The 18,340-nt window shown below is 45.2% G+C and overlaps 1 protein-coding gene across 2 annotated transcripts in view; it reads right to left on the bottom strand.

The window, feature by feature from the left end:
* The window catches only part of STARD8 (StAR related lipid transfer domain containing 8), a 50,236-nt gene that overhangs the window by 30,280 nt on the left and 1,616 nt on the right, over window positions 1-18,340 (bottom strand). Inside the window, exon 2 of one of the 2 annotated variants that reach the window (XM_042480535.1) lies at window positions 13,283-13,316. In XM_042480535.1, the coding sequence (XP_042336469.1) occupies window positions 13,283-13,316 (34 nt within the window). Of the gene's footprint in view, window positions 1-4,797; window positions 4,975-13,282; window positions 13,317-18,340 lie in introns of those variants that run through there. The other variant, XM_042480538.1, reaches the window with a different exon arrangement.

Genomic DNA, 18,340 nt, shown 5'->3' with positions numbered 1-18,340 from the left:
GATCCCTGGTGCAACAACAACAACTGGGAGGAAAGGAGGAAGCTAATAGAAGTATATGAAACCCACCCATCCTTGGAGGGTCTTTGCAAGTCGCATCAACACACCAATGAAGCCTTGCAAATTGCAAATCTACTGACTGAGCTAGAGATTCACATACAGTCCCTTTCTTTTTTGCCTGGAGATAAGCCACCCCAAAGTGGAGAATTTGCACCCCTAACCCCCACCTGGAGATGACCGATGGACATCAGAGACTCAGGGCCATTTGAACCCAGAATGGCACACTGGGGTTAAAGGGCTCCTTCTGCAAACTGGTACCAAGCCTAAAAGCTGGAGGGTTTCAAATTGGAGCGCCCTTCAGAGGTTTGAGGGATGGATTAGGAAAGGTCACCCCTTGAAGCTGTGGCTTCAAGAAGGCGCTTTTCAGAAACGTCCCTTCTGCTTTTCCAGAACAGCTCCTGGCACCAGATGACAGGCCGCAGGTCCTGATAAGCGACCATTAAAACAGGGAGTCACTGCCTTGCGCTCCATAAATGTTCCAGCGCACGCTGGAAAGATAATGTGTCACTTATTAACTGGAAGCAGCGAAGATAAACCAGGCCTGGATTGTTCCAAAAAAAAATGCAAAACTGGGGGGCATGGAGCTGAATCAATGAGGGCGGCTGCAAGCTGGATCTGCTCCAGGCTAAACTCAAAGGTTCCTCCGTTCATATCCGGAGATTAGCTCCAGATTCGTATCTGAGCTCCTGCGATGCACAAAATAAGCAGGAAAGCAGAATCGCTTGTCATCTGGAGACCTCTTCTGACCCTCTGCCAACCAACCGGTGTCTGACACGGCAGCGGCAGCAAGGGACCGTTGGAGGGCAGGGAAAGGGATGACATGCCCTTAAAAGCCATTTTCCCATTGATTTTGCAACCCCAGCAACTAAAGCTGCCAGTCCAGGACCATCCTCTGTGTTTCTATATGTGCCTTCAAGCCGCCTCTTGACTTATGGAGACCCCATGGATTTTGTAGGGTTTTCTTAGTCAAGGCATCCTCAGAGGTGGTTTTCCCAGTCCCTTCCTCTGAAATAGAGCCTACAACAGCTGGTAATCCTTGGTGGCCTCCCATCCAAGTATTAACTAGGACTAACCCACTTAGCTTCCAAGTATTTAGGCCTCTAGGATTTGGGCCTGGGGTTAAGAGGCAAGAAGAGGAGGAAAAGGAGTATGGCTGCCCTTTGGGGACGCTCACAGTCCTAGGGCCGCCCCTGAATATATCTGCCATTGCATCTGGAATAGTTTCGTATCTCTGCCATTGCAAGTGGAGCGCAAACTTGGGGGCTACACAGAACATTTCTTTAAAGAGGAAGAACTCTGCAGAGGACGGAATGCGTTTCTTTCCACGGTGCATTAATTCTCATCCCATGACTCTCAGTTTCACTTTTTCCTGGGACTGAAAATGCAGAAACGTTTGATGCCGTCTAGAAAGGTCCTATCCTTTCCCCGAAAGGATGCAGAGAAGGGAATCCCCTAAGCTCCCTAGATTCACTTTCCATGTGCTTTTCACCCACAAGGATGGCCATGTGTCACAGGGGATGCTTGGACAGTGCCTTCCTGCAGAGCAAAATGGGGCTGGCACGGATGGCCTTTGGGGTCTCTAGGATTCCCTGATTCCCATATCTTCCAACTTTTGCTCTTACAGCTGGTTCTAGGTGCACCATTGTGTGACCTGGAGCCACGTTCTGGAGTGGCGCAAAATCTGCAGTGCTTCAACCGAGTCTTTCTCCCGAACAAAATGAGTGTCCAGCCTGAATGCAATGCAGGGAAATCCAAGATCCAAAACAGAAGGCGGCTGTCTTTAAACCTGGGAGTCCCAAGGGCTGGCAGACATTAATATAATGATCGGAGGTGACTTTGAGGGAGACGCAGCACAAAGCGGTCATTGTGGCTCAATGATTAACAAGGCATGGAGGGGCCAGCGGAAGAGAGGGACCCCTGGCTTGATCGGAATGCGCCTTCGCTCAAAGGCAGCCTCTCGGTTGCCAGAAAACGTCCCAGGGCTGTCTGCGCGCAAAGGTTAATGGAGGCAGGCCCAGCGCTAGACTTGGGCCTCCAGAGCCTTTTGGTCTCTGATAAAGTACAGACTGCAAAATGGTCTTTGGCCCTGAGGTGGAACTGAGTTTGCCCATCCCTGCTTTGCAATGCCACCAAAGTAAGACGTTTCAGCAAACGTCTTTCTAAAAACTGACAGTATAAACATGTGGAATGAAACAACCCTAGTTAAGCCTTACATAAGAAAGCTAAAGACTAGAGCCAGTGGGATGTAGTGGTTTAAGCCTCAGATTAGGACATTGCTGCAACCCAGTGACAAGCATTTGTGTCTCTCAAGCCATCCTTCACCATCCTCCCAACGCCAATGCTGTTAAAGAAATCACTTCCAGCTAGACTGATGATGATGATGATGATGATTGTAGGATGCCCTATTATCCTTATCATCATCATCATCATGGTAGGTTGCCCTATTATTATTATTATGGCAGGTTGCATCATCATCACTATCATTGTAGGTTACCCTATTATTATTATCACCGTCACAATCATCATGGTAGGTTGCCTTATTAGTATTGTAGAATTTCACTATTATTATCATTGTTGTTGTTATTGTTGGTTGCCCTATCATCATCGTCGTCGTCGTCGTCGTCGTCATCGTCGTCATCATCTTCATAGTAGGTTGCTTTATTATTATTATTATTATTATTATTATTACTGTAGGTTGCCTTCTCCTCCTTCTTATAGTTACTTATTGGCTGCCACTATTATTCTCGTCCTCCTCTTCATTAGTAATTAATTTCATACTTTACGAAATGAATGGCCATTGGATAGATCAGCTTCTTTGGTTGTGTCTCCACAGTTTTAAATCACCAGATTTGTGTCTTGTTTTTGCCTTGCCCACACTGACAGAAAGATGGGATATCAAATGGATGAGTGTATGAAAGGATGAATGAATGAATGAATGAACGAATATCATCATCCCAACCATTATTTTATTGACTTATACCTTGCCTTTTCACCAAAACTGGGGCTCAGGCAGGCTTAGTAAAACTGAAACTAGTATAGTTAAATAGACTTAAGAGGGATACGAGTTTTAAAACGCGCCCAAAAGCTATTGTTAAAACGCACAAGGCTGGTGTGCCATTGAGAAACGCCTTAATAAACGATGGAGTAATAAGTGCATTTGAAAAAGGAGGGTCCTCCATTTTTGCTGTTCCAGCTGGCCTGGGTTGCAAGACCCCAGGCTGCCCTTGCGGACCACCCAGTCGGTGGAAAGGGCTTTGCGGGGGCTTTACTCCGACCCCCCAGGAAGCCAAATGGAAACATGGAAGATTTGCAAAACCAAAAACCAACAGCCAAACTCCTAGTATTTACACCGTTGTCATTGGCGTTGTGTTCTCTCCTTGCCACTAATACGTATCACAAGACTTGCAGAACAATCAATGATTAATAGCCAAGGGATGGAAAGCGCTGGAAAGAGCTGGGCATGGTCAGCTTGGCCGAAAGGAGACGGAGCTCCCAAGGCTTCAAATACCTCCAGAGAGGATGCATGTCTCTACCTGTGGGTTTTAAAGGAACATTTAGAAGCATTTTAAAACTTCTTGTATGGGTTTTTAAATTGTATATTGCATTTATATGCTGCTTTCGGTTGTCCTTATGGTGGTCTGTGACCCTAATAAATATCTATATCACAGAGAAGAGGGAGCAGAAAGTAAGACCAGGTCTTACTTATAGTTATAGGAGGGGAGATTGCAATTGAACATTTGAGGGTAAGAGTAGTTCAGCATTGGCGCCAATGACCCAGAGAAGTCTTGGGGTCTTCTTCTCTGGACATCTTTAGAAAGAGGCTGGACTGCTCCCTGTTTCTGGGGATGTTCCAGCTGGAGATCTTGCACATGCAAGGGGTTGGCATTGATGCCCTTTGGGAGACCCTTCCAGTTCTAGGATTCCATTATCCTATGCAACAGCATTAAAATGCAGCCATGCACAAATGTGTGAACGTGGGATAAAAGGCAAAGAGATCAGAGATCCTCCTTTTCCAGGACATGCCTTACATTTCTGCCAATGAATTCCAAAATGCCCTCCATTTCAAGCAGGACCAAGAAGCATGGATTTATATTTGTATAAGTGCTTCCAGCTCTTATTTCGTAATGCCCTACCTTTTCCTCAAACATCCTACATCTTGCAGCAAAATGCGTCTGAAGAACCAAGGTTCGACCCAGATTCTATCTGGACTATTTTCTCCATCTGGAAGCAACCTGAAGGAGGTTCCTCCCATTGCTCTCTCTTCCCCATCTCAGACAAATCCCTCAGCCTTTATAATGACACCAGAGCCAACAAAATGTGGGGAAAGGACACACAGACACACCACCCAAGAGTTACAACCATGAAATGCATTTTCTTGGAAGGTTTATGAAGGTTGCAGAACATCTGCCCCAGCGGAGAAGCCCTTCTCCCTTCCAATGCACCCAGAGATATGAAGAAGAATAATGCAGGTAATATCCTTTCAGAAGGAAATAGAAATGAAAGCATCTAATCTGACCCAAACACCACCTTTCCCTCATATTTGGAGACCAATACAGGCATCCAGGGAAGGAAAACAGGGCTGTCAGACCATGATCATCATGTGAGGGTCATGCGCTCCTTTGCCTTCTTCGAAGTCATGCCTCTCTTGTGCAAAGTCAGAGCAAAGAATGCGAAGAAGGGCGAAAGGCAAAGCAAGAGCAAAGTGCAGTTTCCAGAGAGAGAGATCTGCCATGCGTTTACCTTGAAGCTCATGAGGAAAGTGTGCCGGGGCTAAGAGGAGAAAGCATGGCCGGGTTGGGAGCAGCCTGCAAACTTCCCTTCTTCTCTTTTGCAGGAGGGCAAAGCCATGGGCACCCAAGGGATGGTTCCTTGCCAGCTGTGGAGGGAGCAGCAGTGGCTCCTTCTCCTCGGCCGTTGTCAGGGGAAGTCACAGGTGGCCACACTGGGATCCTGGGAGGGTGGCCTCCTCCTCCTCCTCCTCCTCTTCCTCCTCCTCTTGCTCCTTGCAGCCAATGCTGGGCCACTTCAAGGGGAAAAACCACTTCCCAGCAGCTGTGCGCTCTCTCCGCCTCCTGGCTCTCTCGGCCGTGCATCATGCAACTGCTCTTGGCACACTTCTGCTTAAGAATGCAGTGCATTAAAGCACCGGCTTTTGCAAAGAGCACAGGAGGGACCGATGCAATGGACTGAGTACTGGGCTAGCATTGCAGCACTCCAGGGGCCAGGGTTCATCGGCTTCAGAGGACAGCCATGGCAAACCCACCCTGAACAAATCTTGCAATGGACTGAGTGCTGGGCTAGCAGGCTTCAGCCATGGAGACCCCCCTCTTGGGAAAGGCTCTCGCCATCAGAAGATGGCCACTGCACACCTGCAATGCACAAACCTTCTGATGTGGCTCCAGCGCTGGACTAAGAGCCTTCTGGGAGACCAGGGGTCAAAGCCCCACACGGCCATGAAAACCCATGGGGTGACCCTTGGGAAGGCCACATTTTCTCAGCCTCAGAGAATAGCCAAAGCTAACCCGCGATGGACAAATCCTCTGAGGAGACAGTTTGGTGCAGTGGTTTTAGTGCTGGACTAAGACTCTTCCAGGAGACCAGGGTTCAAATCCCCACTTGGCCATGAAAACCCATGGATTGTCCTTGGGCATTGCATTCTCTCAGCCTCTCTTAGAAGAAGGCAAGGACAAAGGGGGAAAGTGGGAGAAGGAGAGAGAAACAGGGGCCTGTTACAGACTGCCAAAATAAAGCTGCTTTGGGTCTCTTTGGAGGTATGTTATTTAAATGATGCATGGGTCCTAAGAGTCTGGAGGTTGCGCCAAAGCCATGCTCCATTCCTAAGCACTGGAGTGCAGCTTTGGTGCAGCTTCCGGATTCTTAGGATGCAGGCATCATTTAAACAGCTTACCTCCAAAGAGACCCCAAGCAGCTTTATTTTGGCAGTCGGTAACAGGCCAGGGACATTGTAATAGCAGCTGAGAAAGTGGGACAGCAGAGGGTTAACCTGGACCATTGGAGGCTATGTTAGCAGAGCCATCCACTACAGATTAAATCCCTTATGTTTAAATGCAATGCCATATCTCTCTCATGAGGATCTGTCCAATTCCAAACTGAACACTGTTCGCTTCAGCGCTGGAAAGCCCAGGGCACCCCTTTGCGTTGCCCACCCTGCGATGAATCCCAACCGTGAAGCATGAATTCCAAGGCAGAGGAGTCATCTTGTCCAGGGAAGCCAGACCGGGCTCCTCCTTCATGTGTGGCTCTCTCCCAGGCTTCCTGACACACAAACACACACAAACACCCACCCACACAAGCACACCCCAAGGAGGCTTTCATCCTCAGGGGCCTCTCTGCAGCTGTGTTTAGCCACCTGCCAAATGGAAAGCAGCCGCCAAGCAGGAAAGACACCCTCCCTCTCCCCCATTATTCCCAGGTTTAGCCCCTGAAACCAAGAAACGATGGTTACCCATCCATCCAAGACCATCCAACACCATCTCTGTAAAACCTCCCTTTTGCAATGGTCAAAAGTTTCTTAGTTATATTCTATAGTTTCTGAATACCTTTTGCTGGAGAGGAAGAAGGACAGTGAGATGCCAAGTCAGTGTTCCCTTGAGGCTTCACACACATAACCCCCCCCAAAAATAAAGAGCAGACCACTTTGCTTCCTTTCCAAGGGGGAAAAAAGTCCAATATCTGTCCTCCTCCTTGAAATCCTCCTCCTCCATAAGGCTTTCCCTCTCCTTTCCTCATCTGGAAAAGGCGGACTCCAGGGGCAGGAAATACTTTCCAGGCACCAAACTGAAAGAGGCCCCAAAGCGGCAAAGATGGGGGCGAAACACAGGCCCTTCTGTTGACGCCAGAGGAGACACGTCTTTGGGCCACGCAAGCGGCTGGCAAGAAGGAAAATAGCAGGCGTGCCACAAAGTGACCCCTTCCCTGGGCCAAAGCGATGGATGAATGGGGGGCATTGAGGAAGCCCAGGCTGAGGGCGGCATCGATGGCGCAAAACAGGTTGCCAGGGCATGGAGGGCTCTGCTTTGGATGGATGGATGGCACTGGCACCCAGATGGCTGCAAAAGGGAGAAGGACCTGGTCACACAGGAGAAGGAAGAAAGCAGGGATTGAATTCGGCAAGGACAGGGGGAACAAGGCCCGGCGGAGGCAAGAAGTGGACCCTGGGCTGGAATTTCTGCAAATGTGCCCAAGAAGTTGTGCAACTAAAGTGTTGGAAATTTATGAAAATGGTAATAAAGTCGACCCAGATGGGTGACAAATTTGGTAAATGGATAGATTTGATATATAACAAACAAACCGCACAGATTCTTGTAAATATGGAAAAAACAAATATTTGTAATATTGAGCGAGGAACGAGACAAGGATGCCCTCTCTGTCCCCATTGAGATTTATATTAACCCTAGAAATTTGGTTAAATCAGCTCAGAGGAGAAAATACCAAACAAAACTCAAACAATAAATCCAAAAAGTAAGATCTTAGCATACGCAGATGATCATAGAAGACCCTTTGGAAAACACCAACCATATTCTTAATTCTTAATTAAAGAATTTGGTACGTTTTCTGGACTTAAGATAAATAAAGAGAAAACTCAGACTTTGACGATTAACTTCAGGGAAGAAGAAAAGTTGTTGCTTCTCCTGAAAACGGGGCTCAGATATTTGGGAATAACACTGACTAATAAAAACTCAGAACTGTATGAAAATAATTATATTATTTTGTGGAAAGAAATCCAAAAAGAATTAGAAAGATATTCTAAACTGAATTTATCATTCATGGGAAAGATAGCCACAATCAAAATGAATAGCTTCCCTAAATTCATGGTTTCCCCCCAGAATTTGCCTATAGTAAAAAATGAAAAAACTTTTATTTTGTGGGAAAAAGAATTATTCGGGTTTATATGGAATAAAAAGAATTGTTATGAAAGATTTAAAAGAAAATGGGGGTTTTGGGGTACCTGATTTAAAATTATACCATGATGCCTGTGCGCTAGACTGGATAACGACGATTTATTAACATTAGAAGGCTTCAATATGAGTTGTGGGTGGCATAATTACTTAGGATACAAAAAGAAATTGAAAAGTAAAGAAGTTGGGGATCATGTCATCAGAAGGCCATTTGGGAGAGAACAAAAAAGACATCCTATAACAAACTGCCAAACTGGGGCTGAGAATTGGGGGAACACAAAAGATCATTAGTGACAAGGAGTTACTTGACTGGACAAATGGCACCCCAAAAGTGTTATCTATATTAGAACTAGAAGAAAAAGGAATTAAGATCGATTGGTTTACATACTACCAATTAAAAGAAAGATTTAAATGGGATAGGGAGCAAAATGGAATAAACGAAACTGAAACAGAGCTGGATAAAGTGCTTATTATACATTCAAAAAAGGCTATTATATCTAAACTGTATAAAGTACTTTTGAAAAGAGAAACAGAAGGAGAAGTAGTTATTAAAGAAACATGTGTTAAATGGTGGCAAAACATAGGACATAGCATTCCTTTGGGCATCTGGCAAAGGACATGGGGAAAAGACTTGAGATTTACTTGTAGTTTGGATGTAAAGGAAAACTTTTGTAAAATGTTATACTGCTGGCACGACTCTCCCAGTAAAATAGCTAAAAGGCAAGGGGGAAATGTCCCAGCACAACGCCGGCAACATATGATCATGTTTATGGTGTGGACTTGCCCAGTGGCAAATAAATATGGGAAAATAATTCATGTACGAATTAAAATTAATTTTAAGCCGGAGGCTTTCCTGTTAAATATACGAGAAGATAAAGGTGAAGGTATTAATTTGAAGTTTTTGTTGTATGCTTTTACGGCGGCAAGGTTATGTTATGCTAAAAGATGGAAAGATAGAAATGCCCCAACAACTCAAGATTGGTCAGAGAAATGGTTGAGTATGGTACAACTGGACAAACTAACTCTATTAAGAAAAGACAAATGGTCTGATGACTGGGAAGAAAATGGGAAAAAAATATATGATGATGTGAAAAACAAAACGTCATGCGATGCTCTTTTGGGAATATGTTAAAATGAAGCTTGATTGTAACTCATTGACGGATGTAATGCAATATAGGGCAGAGAAGGGGGGGGTTCAAAGTATTCAGGATTAAGAATGTATAACTGCATAATTGTTAATTGTGATGGGAATCTGTATTATCCTGATTAAAAAACAATAAAATAAATAAATAAAGTGTTTCTCCAAATCTTCTGAATGGCAGCTGGCTCTTTATTGTACTAGTATTAATAAATAGTATTCATAGTTCATAACACATTGCCAGGGCACTGTCTCCCAAAGAAGGGTTTCACATAGGAAAAGGGGTCTACATTTGGCAAGGACACAGGGAACAAGGGCGGCCGGAGGCTAAAAGTGACCCATGGGCTGGAGATTTTTGCAACGTTGGTAATTGCAATTGGTAATTCTGACATTCTTTCCTATTGCTGCCGATGGTCATAGCATTTTCTTTAAGGGTTTTGTAGTACAAGAGTTCAGCCTCTTTTAACTAAGGTCCATCCTTTTCTTGTATCTTATAAAAATTACGTATGCGCATGACATTGATTTCTGGACACTTATGGAACAATTTGAATTTGTGGGGGTTTAATAGAGACTTAACAATGTTTGTAGCTATTAATTTTTGTCTTCTTTGATACATATGTTTTTTAAAAAAATATTCCTATAATAAAGTTTAAGGATAAATAAACACACAACATGAAAAAAATATTTTGATTGACAGAGTTGACCGTTGACCATTGGCAGTTGACCGCTGGAATTTTCAGTTGGCTCTTTGTGGCTGCAAAGTAGACTTTAAAGTCGATTAAAAGTCAGAGAGGTGTATATATAATATGTGTGTTTGTGTGAATGCTTTATATTTATATTATACTGTATACATTTTATAACTGAAGATAAAAGCCTCCAGGAACTTTGGATGAAATCAACTGCCTATGATTTATCTCTCTTAAGTCTGAAAAGTGGCCATGCGCCGCCAATGCCAAGACATGGGGCTTTTTTGCTTTTATGCTCTGCTGCTGCAGCCGGGTGGTTTTTACATTGGCCTTGCTCAAATATTATATATTACATTATATATTGTATTATATACTGGCCGACAGTCCCATCCCTCTCTCTTTCCGGCGCTCCTCCATTCTCTTCTCCTTCAGGCCATAGCGTCCACTATTTTTGTCCACCAAGGACCATCCTTAAAACTGGACTTGCCCCTTCATTTCCATGCACAAAGGATTCTGAATTCGAATTGATGTTCTCGCACACTAATGGCATATATATAAATATATATATATAGGTCTGTCCCTGGGTTTTCCCCTCCACCAAATGCTTCTGAGGAAGGAGGCTCAAGTCTACCAAAGCTCATGTTGCCAACTCCTTTGTTCAGTGAGTCTCAAAGGTGCTAGGAGATCTCTCCAGATACTGATTCTGCAGACTAACACGGCTATGTCTTTCAATGCTCCTTGGTGGGTGATTTTGGGGGGTTTTCTCGAGGCACATGGAGACTCAGCAGGTTTATTTTTAACAAGGAGAAAGTCAGCCGCTGGGTGACTCACGGCCGGAGAGAGGCCGCGGGAGCACATGGCTGACCACAGAGAGGAACCAAGGCGGGAGATTTCCTCTGGCCAAAGGGAGGGTAACATGGCAGTGCTTCCCAGGCCCTTGATTCTCAGAAACCAAAACCCATTTCTCCAGCTTTCTTCCCTTTCCCAACCCAGGCCAATGTAGCAAGAAACACCCCTCATGTCCCTTCTGAAAATCCCCCCAAACCAAAATAGCACCGTCTCATGACAACATTGGAGTCACAAGCCTCCATTTGCGGTTCTCACTTAAGATGGCATGGAAGGATATCCATGCAGGCAGAGGCCACTCTTGACCAAACAGAAGGCCTATGACTAATAGGATCGTCATATATTTCTCCTGTATGGTCTTTAACACCTTTCCATGATGGAGAACCAGTGGCGCTTCGAAAGCATGCATCAGGCGTTTTGTGCATTTGCCTTGGTCCATGGAAGGTATTGCCGTTGTGTGGATTTTGGCCGTGAGCCAGTGAGGAAAGGAGCCACAACAACTGCTCTTAAAATGCATTCCGCCCCAACTCTATATTGCCATGTAATTTTGGATGGATCTGAAATCAGGGCTTTGGTGGAATAAGGCCAGAGAGAGGAACCGGGGGCCAAGCGGACCTCGTATTACAAAGTGGGCTGCCTACAAGCCAGACATTTGTGATGACGAAAAGGTCCATATTTATCTTTGCTGGGAGGGTAGAAAGGCAGGTCAATGGGAGGAATGATAATCCAGGCATAAACCTCCTCTGGCAAGGAAGAAAAGGCCTTGTTCCAAAGCCTAGCCCTTCAAAGTAGCCACTTGGTCCTCCCAAGGTTTAAAAACCCTTGTTTACTTCCCAAACAATAGACTGGAAGTTTGGTTAGTATCATGGAGGAAAAGGAAGCGAAGGGATGGAGGCTTCGGGTGGGATTGGATAACATGCAACCCTTGGTCTTGGATGGGACTTCTCTGGAAATGGCAGAAGGAAGGAAGAAAGGCAAACCAGGGGACAGAAAGCGGAGACTAGACAAATGGAAAGTGGAGAAACCATGCCCTCTTCTGGGGAAAGAAGACCAGCTTTGTGATTTCCTTGCAAGCCGGGAGATGGGCACCTCATAGGACACCTCTCTCAATAACGTTTCCCAGCTTCACGGCAATTCTCCAAATGGGGACAAGTCTGCAAATAATGGCATGTGTAAATGTCCCTGAACTTTGCATGTTGCCATTGCACACCACTCCAAGGTTCCTCACAGTTTGGACGCTATGCTGAGTAGCAGCCGCTGTAGGGCCACTGCTGAGTAACTATGGGGAGGAGGGGGGCAGGGGCCCAAAATGAAGGGTCTGACTTCCCAAATAAGAATTCTGCCCTCCCCAGGAATTTTCCTCCAGTCCCCCAATTTCTAGCATTGCAAGGAGTGAGATGTTGAAAATCATTCACACCCCGAACTCTTCTGTTTGCGGTGTTTGCATTCCCTGGGGAACTTTGCCTGCCTCTTTGCTATGGATGCCAAAACTGCATTTCAGCGCAACATTTAAGTTATTGTAGTGCCCTTATTTTGGGCTTCCCCTAAAGCTATACCCCGCGACCCCCGCGCCACTTTGAATGCACCAAATTTCATCAGTTTTCAGAAGCCAAGCAGGGTTAATACTTGGAGAGGATCACCAGGGATGCCTTGCAAAGAAGGCTGCCTGAAACCATGATGGAGAGCCACTGAGTCAACAGCCCTGGACTGGATGAACCCAAACGCTCATTGGTAGAAAGCTCTGGTCAATAGATGATCCTTGGGGTATCTTCCAACTTTATACTCCAAGAAAGAAGCAACACATAGCAATAACAGCCAGCAATGATAATGCCAAGGTCTTCCTATGGAAAGAACCAGCCAGCTGCCTCTGAAAGAGGAGCCAGAAGAGAACTTAGCGTCCATTTCTTTGCAAAGGAATGCAGGGCAGATTATGGTCCTCTGCAGACGCAGACGATCGGTTTCGTATCGGTTGATATTTTGGAATATCCCTTTCGGAATAAAGCATTCCTCAGCTAAGATGTCATTTACGAGCGCCCTTTTAAAACCTCTTTGTCTCCTCTCTTGATCCCAAAGCGGCAGCATTTTCCCAAACATACGCATGCGACCATTGCAAGCCCCACTTTCCATACAACAGAAAAGCGACAGCGAATGAATCTGATCATTTCATACTTTCTTTCCAAACCAAAAGGAAATTGTTGTTGCAACGCAGAACCCAGCGTGACAAATATTCCACTTTGGGAAATCAGATATGTATACGATCTTATGCCATTGCAAAAAAGCCAAACTCCGTAAAAGCAGGTCTCATAAGCCAGAGGGACTTTAAGTAGCCAATGTGGAGAGTCAGCGTTTCATTTGGCTCCAGACTCCTTCTCCAGGGCTACCGAAGGCCAACTATCGGAGCCCTACACACACTGACCTGGGAGTAAATCCCCCGTGTAACTCAGTAGGAGTTGCCTCTGAGTAGTCATGCACAGATTTGCTCAGCAAATTGTAGAAAACAAATGGCCAAATGGATTTCAAGCATGTCACTTCTGCAAAATCCAGGCTTCTCTGAGTCCTTGGTCTCATGTCGTCTGGTGTTTATTTTGCCTTAAGCACCCAAAGGATGGAGGAAGAAAAGGTAAGAGGAGACTTACCCACATCGCCTTTGCCTTCCAGCAACGTCAAGCACTGAAAAACAGAAACAACAACAACCATTAAGTTATTTAGCTCACTATGGTCTACAAGGCAGAATAGTATATTTGTGTGTGTGTGTGTGTAGCATAATATTGGTGTACTTTATCTTTAAACAACAGAAGAAATATTTGGATGGACAGTGCAGTTGACCGTTGGCAGTTGACCATTGGAGGCAGCTTTGGCTTTTGTTTTGCTGCTGCGTTTCTTTTCTTTTCAAATGTCATTTATTTTTTGACATCTGCACATGAAAACACAGGCATAATAATAATTTGCTCCTGGCAAATGCTATCCATGCCCTGAGATAAAATAAAATACCTTTAATCTCTCTATAATAAGATAGGGATCCTTTTCCACATATATAACCCGCTCCAAGATATCCATTCTGCCCTAAGGAATAGAGAAGTCGGATACAGGACTAAGGACTCCCGGCCTGAAGCTTTCACCAAACTAACCCATCCTGGGCACCTAAATCATGTATTTCCCATCCAAGTCCCACACAAGACGAAACTTGAGCAAAGAGGCATTTGCGTTCATCCATCTCTCATCCATTTTGGTGGAACAACTGCAGGGAATGAATGCAGAATTGTTTCTTATCATTTGCAAACCAAGTCTTATATGGGGAACCATCTGATCTTCTCTTTTAGCATATATAGCCATCCTAAAGAATGTGGAGCTATATACTTGAAACTAAAGCTCAGAGCAGTTACTGGTTTTGAAGTTCCCAATATCTCATTCATGCTGGATAGGCAGTTTTGGGGTCTGTACTCAAAAACAAAACCCCAAAAGTAACTTTTCCTAGTTCTGGTTGCCCGAGATAACAGTTTTCTTAAAGTACAGTTTATCCCACTGAGTAATTTAAGCTACTAGGGATATCCATGCTATCAACATGCTGACATTGTTATATATACATGGATGGACACTGCATCGCGTTTGGTTCTTGCAAAGGCCACCAAAGAAAGTGCTAGTAAACCGAAGGAATTCGGCCCTGAACTGTATAAATGACCCATCTTCTACCGTCGGCTTAGAGAAAATGCAAACAGGATGCCACAAAACACAAGTTAGACAATGCAAGTTTTCCATGCATTTAGTGAAGTGATGATGGACAAAGGCTGGAAGCTAGAAAAGGAAATGATGGCCTTAAAAACAAAATTCAGAGATATTTCTAAATCTAAACACACTCCGGACCAAACGTCTTCAGATTAAGATGCTTTTTCAACTGACGTCTGAGCTGCTTAATACGTTCAAATTCGCCAGACCTGGCCAGATAGGATTTCACAACTGATCATATCTTCGTTTGTGAAAATTATGCGAACCAGGCTTTAGAAATCAGGACTCTAAAAAGTGCTTTTAGGGATGGTGAGGTTTAATATTTCAGGTTAACATTAAGAGTATTTTTGCTTCTCTATTTTACAGCTAAAATACTATTCCGTTTAGGTATTTTGAAGGGGATTGTTGGTTTAATATATCTTTAAACAAGAGAAAAACATATTTTGATTGACAGTTGACAGTTGACGGTTGGCAGTTGGAATGTCCGTCAGCCGTGTGTCTTTAAAGTGAAGCAGACTTTAAACGTTGATTAGAAGACAGAGAGGAATGTACATATATATATATGTGTGTGTGTGTGTGTGTGTGTGTGCGCGCACATGCATGCTTTATTATATTATATATTATAATTGAGGATAAAATTTGGAAGAAATCAGCTGTCTGTGATGTGCTTCTTTTAAGTGTGGAAAGTGGCCAGTGCGCTGCCAATATCAATAGCTGTGAGGTTGTTTGCACCCAGAGCACAGACACCCAGAAATCATAGATTTGGAAGGGACCCCCAAAGGCCCTCCAACCCAACCCCTTTCTGCCATGCAGGAACTCTCAATCAAAGCCACCCCTGTGACAAATGGCCATCCAGCCTCTGCTTAAAAACCTCCAAAGGACGAGATTCCAAGGCGCAGGTGGAGGTTGGCTCAAACGGACTGACCATCCCATGTATTCTATTCTGATGGCTGGCGGCACTGAGGCCGTGAGGGTCTCCATAACTGAACCTCCAAGGAAAGTTCAAAAATGCAGGATGATCCCTATCAATGCATCCCTTCCGACAGTTTTCTGTCTTAACCAGAAGCAGGCCTTTTGTAAAGTGGATGGTTCTTAATGGCCTGCACAAAAGCAAAGCACTTTGCGCTATGAACGAAGGCAGTCACCATAGTATATCAATATAAGGCAGTTCTGTTCCATGCCTGGTTTCAGACAAAAGGGAAGGGGCAGTTGAAGCCTTGCTAATTGAAAAAGCCCCATAACCACTGTCTCCATTATACAAAAAGATAAGCAGATCAGGCAAAGTGTCCTGCAGCTGAGCCAAGATTTTCACTAGAGAAGGCCCTCCCAAATTCAAGGAGAAAGTCCTTTCCTCCTCCTCTCCGTGAACGTCTTCCCTCCCTGCTTTCCAAGCCGCCTTCTTCATTGAAGTAACACAGGGGTCCCTTTGAGGGTCAAGGCGTCCGGCCAGTTGGTGGCCGTAGTCCATGCAAAAGGTCATTTTGTGTCCCAGGGCAGGAAGGGAGGGAAGGGAGGGTGCCATTTGTCCGGCTGCCGCTTCCAGATCTCAAAAGCTGCCACAGCAGGAGGCAGGGTTTGCGCAGGGAAACCTTTTTAAATGCCAGGCTCAGAGCCAAAACAGAGGCCTCTCCAGTCCTGGCACAAAGGGGCCGGAGAGGAGGAAAAGCATTTGCCAGGATGCAGCGGCATTTGGGCACCAGATGAGAGTGGCTCTATGCCACAGATGGAAACTGGGGCGCACTGAATGGTCGGGGGGCAATATTAATGGGGAAGAATAGACAAGAAGACGAAGCAGCAGTTTGTTTTTGCCAGAGCCAACTGGGAAGGGCAAGGTCTGATCCTTTCCATGATAAGCTCAGTGCAAACTACTTCTGCACTCCCAGCTCAGTTTGCAGCAACAGACATAAGCTGAGGACAAAAGGGGGAAAGTGGGAGGAAGGGAGAGAAACCGGGACATTTTAAACTTGCCTGAAAAAGTGGGATGGCAAAGCATTGACTGTGACTGTCTCTACAAATTGGGACCATTGGGAGATGCTGCATAGCATATTACTCAAGATGTCCAGAAGGACAAAGGTTGCCCTGTAGACTATTTCTCCCATGCGACGGAGAGAGAAATGCACCCCTGGGCGCACTGGGAATAAGCCTTGCAGAGGCCTTGCGTGGGATCCTTCCGAAGACCTCTAGCACTCCTCCTTTCCACGCTCAGGGTCTCTGGAGGCCTTGGAGAAGTTGAGGAATGCCATATATCCTAATGAATTGCCACTTTCCCACGCCATCGGGACCCTCCTTCCTGTCCGGGGAATGAAGATGCCGCAAGGGAAGGCGCTTCCAAACTCATGTGCTGCAGTAAAAACCAAACCAAACCAAGACTCATGTGCAGTGATGGCAGAGGAACCCCAGAAAACAAGCCTGGTCTGAAAGTCCCAGTCAGGTGGGATTCGGGGCAGATTTGGAGGAGGGGGACTCACTAAAACGCGTGGCCACTTTGCAAAGGGCCTCCATGCCTTCTGTGGAAAGGTCTCACCCTCACAATTTTCTGATTTCTGCCTTCAAAGCCATTAACTAGTCAGCAACAGGAGGCCAGATTTGCCCCCAAATTTCTGGCAGGTGTTGAGAACCCACTTTACCCCCCACTTTGACGCATGGATAAGTCAACCTAGGTTTTTTGGGGGGGTCAATTTTTGGACTAAAATGTCTGGACTTATAGATGAGTATATGCAATAACTCTCCACACAAAATACCCAAGTTAACACTTTTGGAGAGGCAAAAAGGGAGAGAAATGTGTGCTGGTCCATGAGAAGGGAAGGAACTTAAACAGTTGGAGAGTGAGTTTATAAACACTATGCCAAGGGCCACAGAAGAAGTATGCAAGATTTCGAGGTCTGCAAACTCAGCTTCAGGCTTAGAGGCACCAAAATTAAGGGGCAAAAGGCCACAGTTTTAATAAGAGGTTATTCTGGTCCTCTGCCTTCCTTCCATCCCCTATTTCTGTATCTTTTGTTAGGAATCAGTTAGTTCTGGAGAAGTCCAAGGATGACAGACTTGTGTGCCATTTTGGTCGGTCCGATTAAAGAAATTGTGCAACTCTGGGCTTTATTTCCTGGTGCAAGGAGTTTATCACACGAAGGCGATCGGGACTTTATCCCATGAACTTCCCGGAAAAACTGCGTAATTATGCATCACAGTTTCACATGACGTCGCACAAAACCTGCAATTAAAGTGGTCACAAAGAAGCATTGGTGGGCATCTCTTTACTTTCAGGATTTCAGCCACCATGCATTCCTGATGTTACTTTGTGTGTGATAACCATTCGCGCCATTATGCGCCATCTCTGCTTCATTTGTGGGACGCTTTAAACGCACTTTAATCTCTCTTTAATGCTGATAAACTCCTAAGCTTCCATTGCGAATGGGACAGGGAGCACTGAAGCTTCAAACACCTTAAGGTTTTGGACTGCAACTCCTATCATCCCCTACCTAGCACAGACAAACCCAGTTCTCTTTCTCCATGCCATTCGTCCCTAGATTTTCCTCCCTGGGGTTGCATCCGCACTGCAGGAACGATCCAGTTTGGCGACTGGTTGAACCGCCAGGGCTCAATGCTATGGGTCTCTGCAAATTCTAGTTTGTTGTGGCCCCAAAGCAAAACTGTTCCAATGGATGCCACCCGATGCGCCTCCGCCTTTCAGTCGGCTTTGCTTGCGTGAAGGTCTTTGTACTCAGCGTGGATTTGGTCTTTCCGGTAGTTGTTCCCTCCCTCATTTCCACTTCTTTCTAAAAAGAAGTTATATATTGATGACAACAACCACAAAAGCTGTGTGTTTCTTCTTTTTTGTTTTCCCCTGATTTTCACATTAGCTATTGACTTGAAAACATAAACCATAGGTTTTCAGCTCAGCATGTTCTGATGCAAGGTCTCCCTTGCAGTCCCCATGTTGCCTGGTCTTTCAAATAGTCAACCTCAAAAACATC

The sequence above is a fragment of the Sceloporus undulatus genome, chromosome 7 (genome assembly GCF_019175285.1).
Source record: "Sceloporus undulatus isolate JIND9_A2432 ecotype Alabama chromosome 7, SceUnd_v1.1, whole genome shotgun sequence".
Taxonomy (NCBI): domain Eukaryota; kingdom Metazoa; phylum Chordata; class Lepidosauria; order Squamata; family Phrynosomatidae; genus Sceloporus; species Sceloporus undulatus.
The sequence above is the reverse complement of the archived record's forward strand: the minus strand, read 5'-3'. Positions and strand labels throughout refer to the sequence as shown.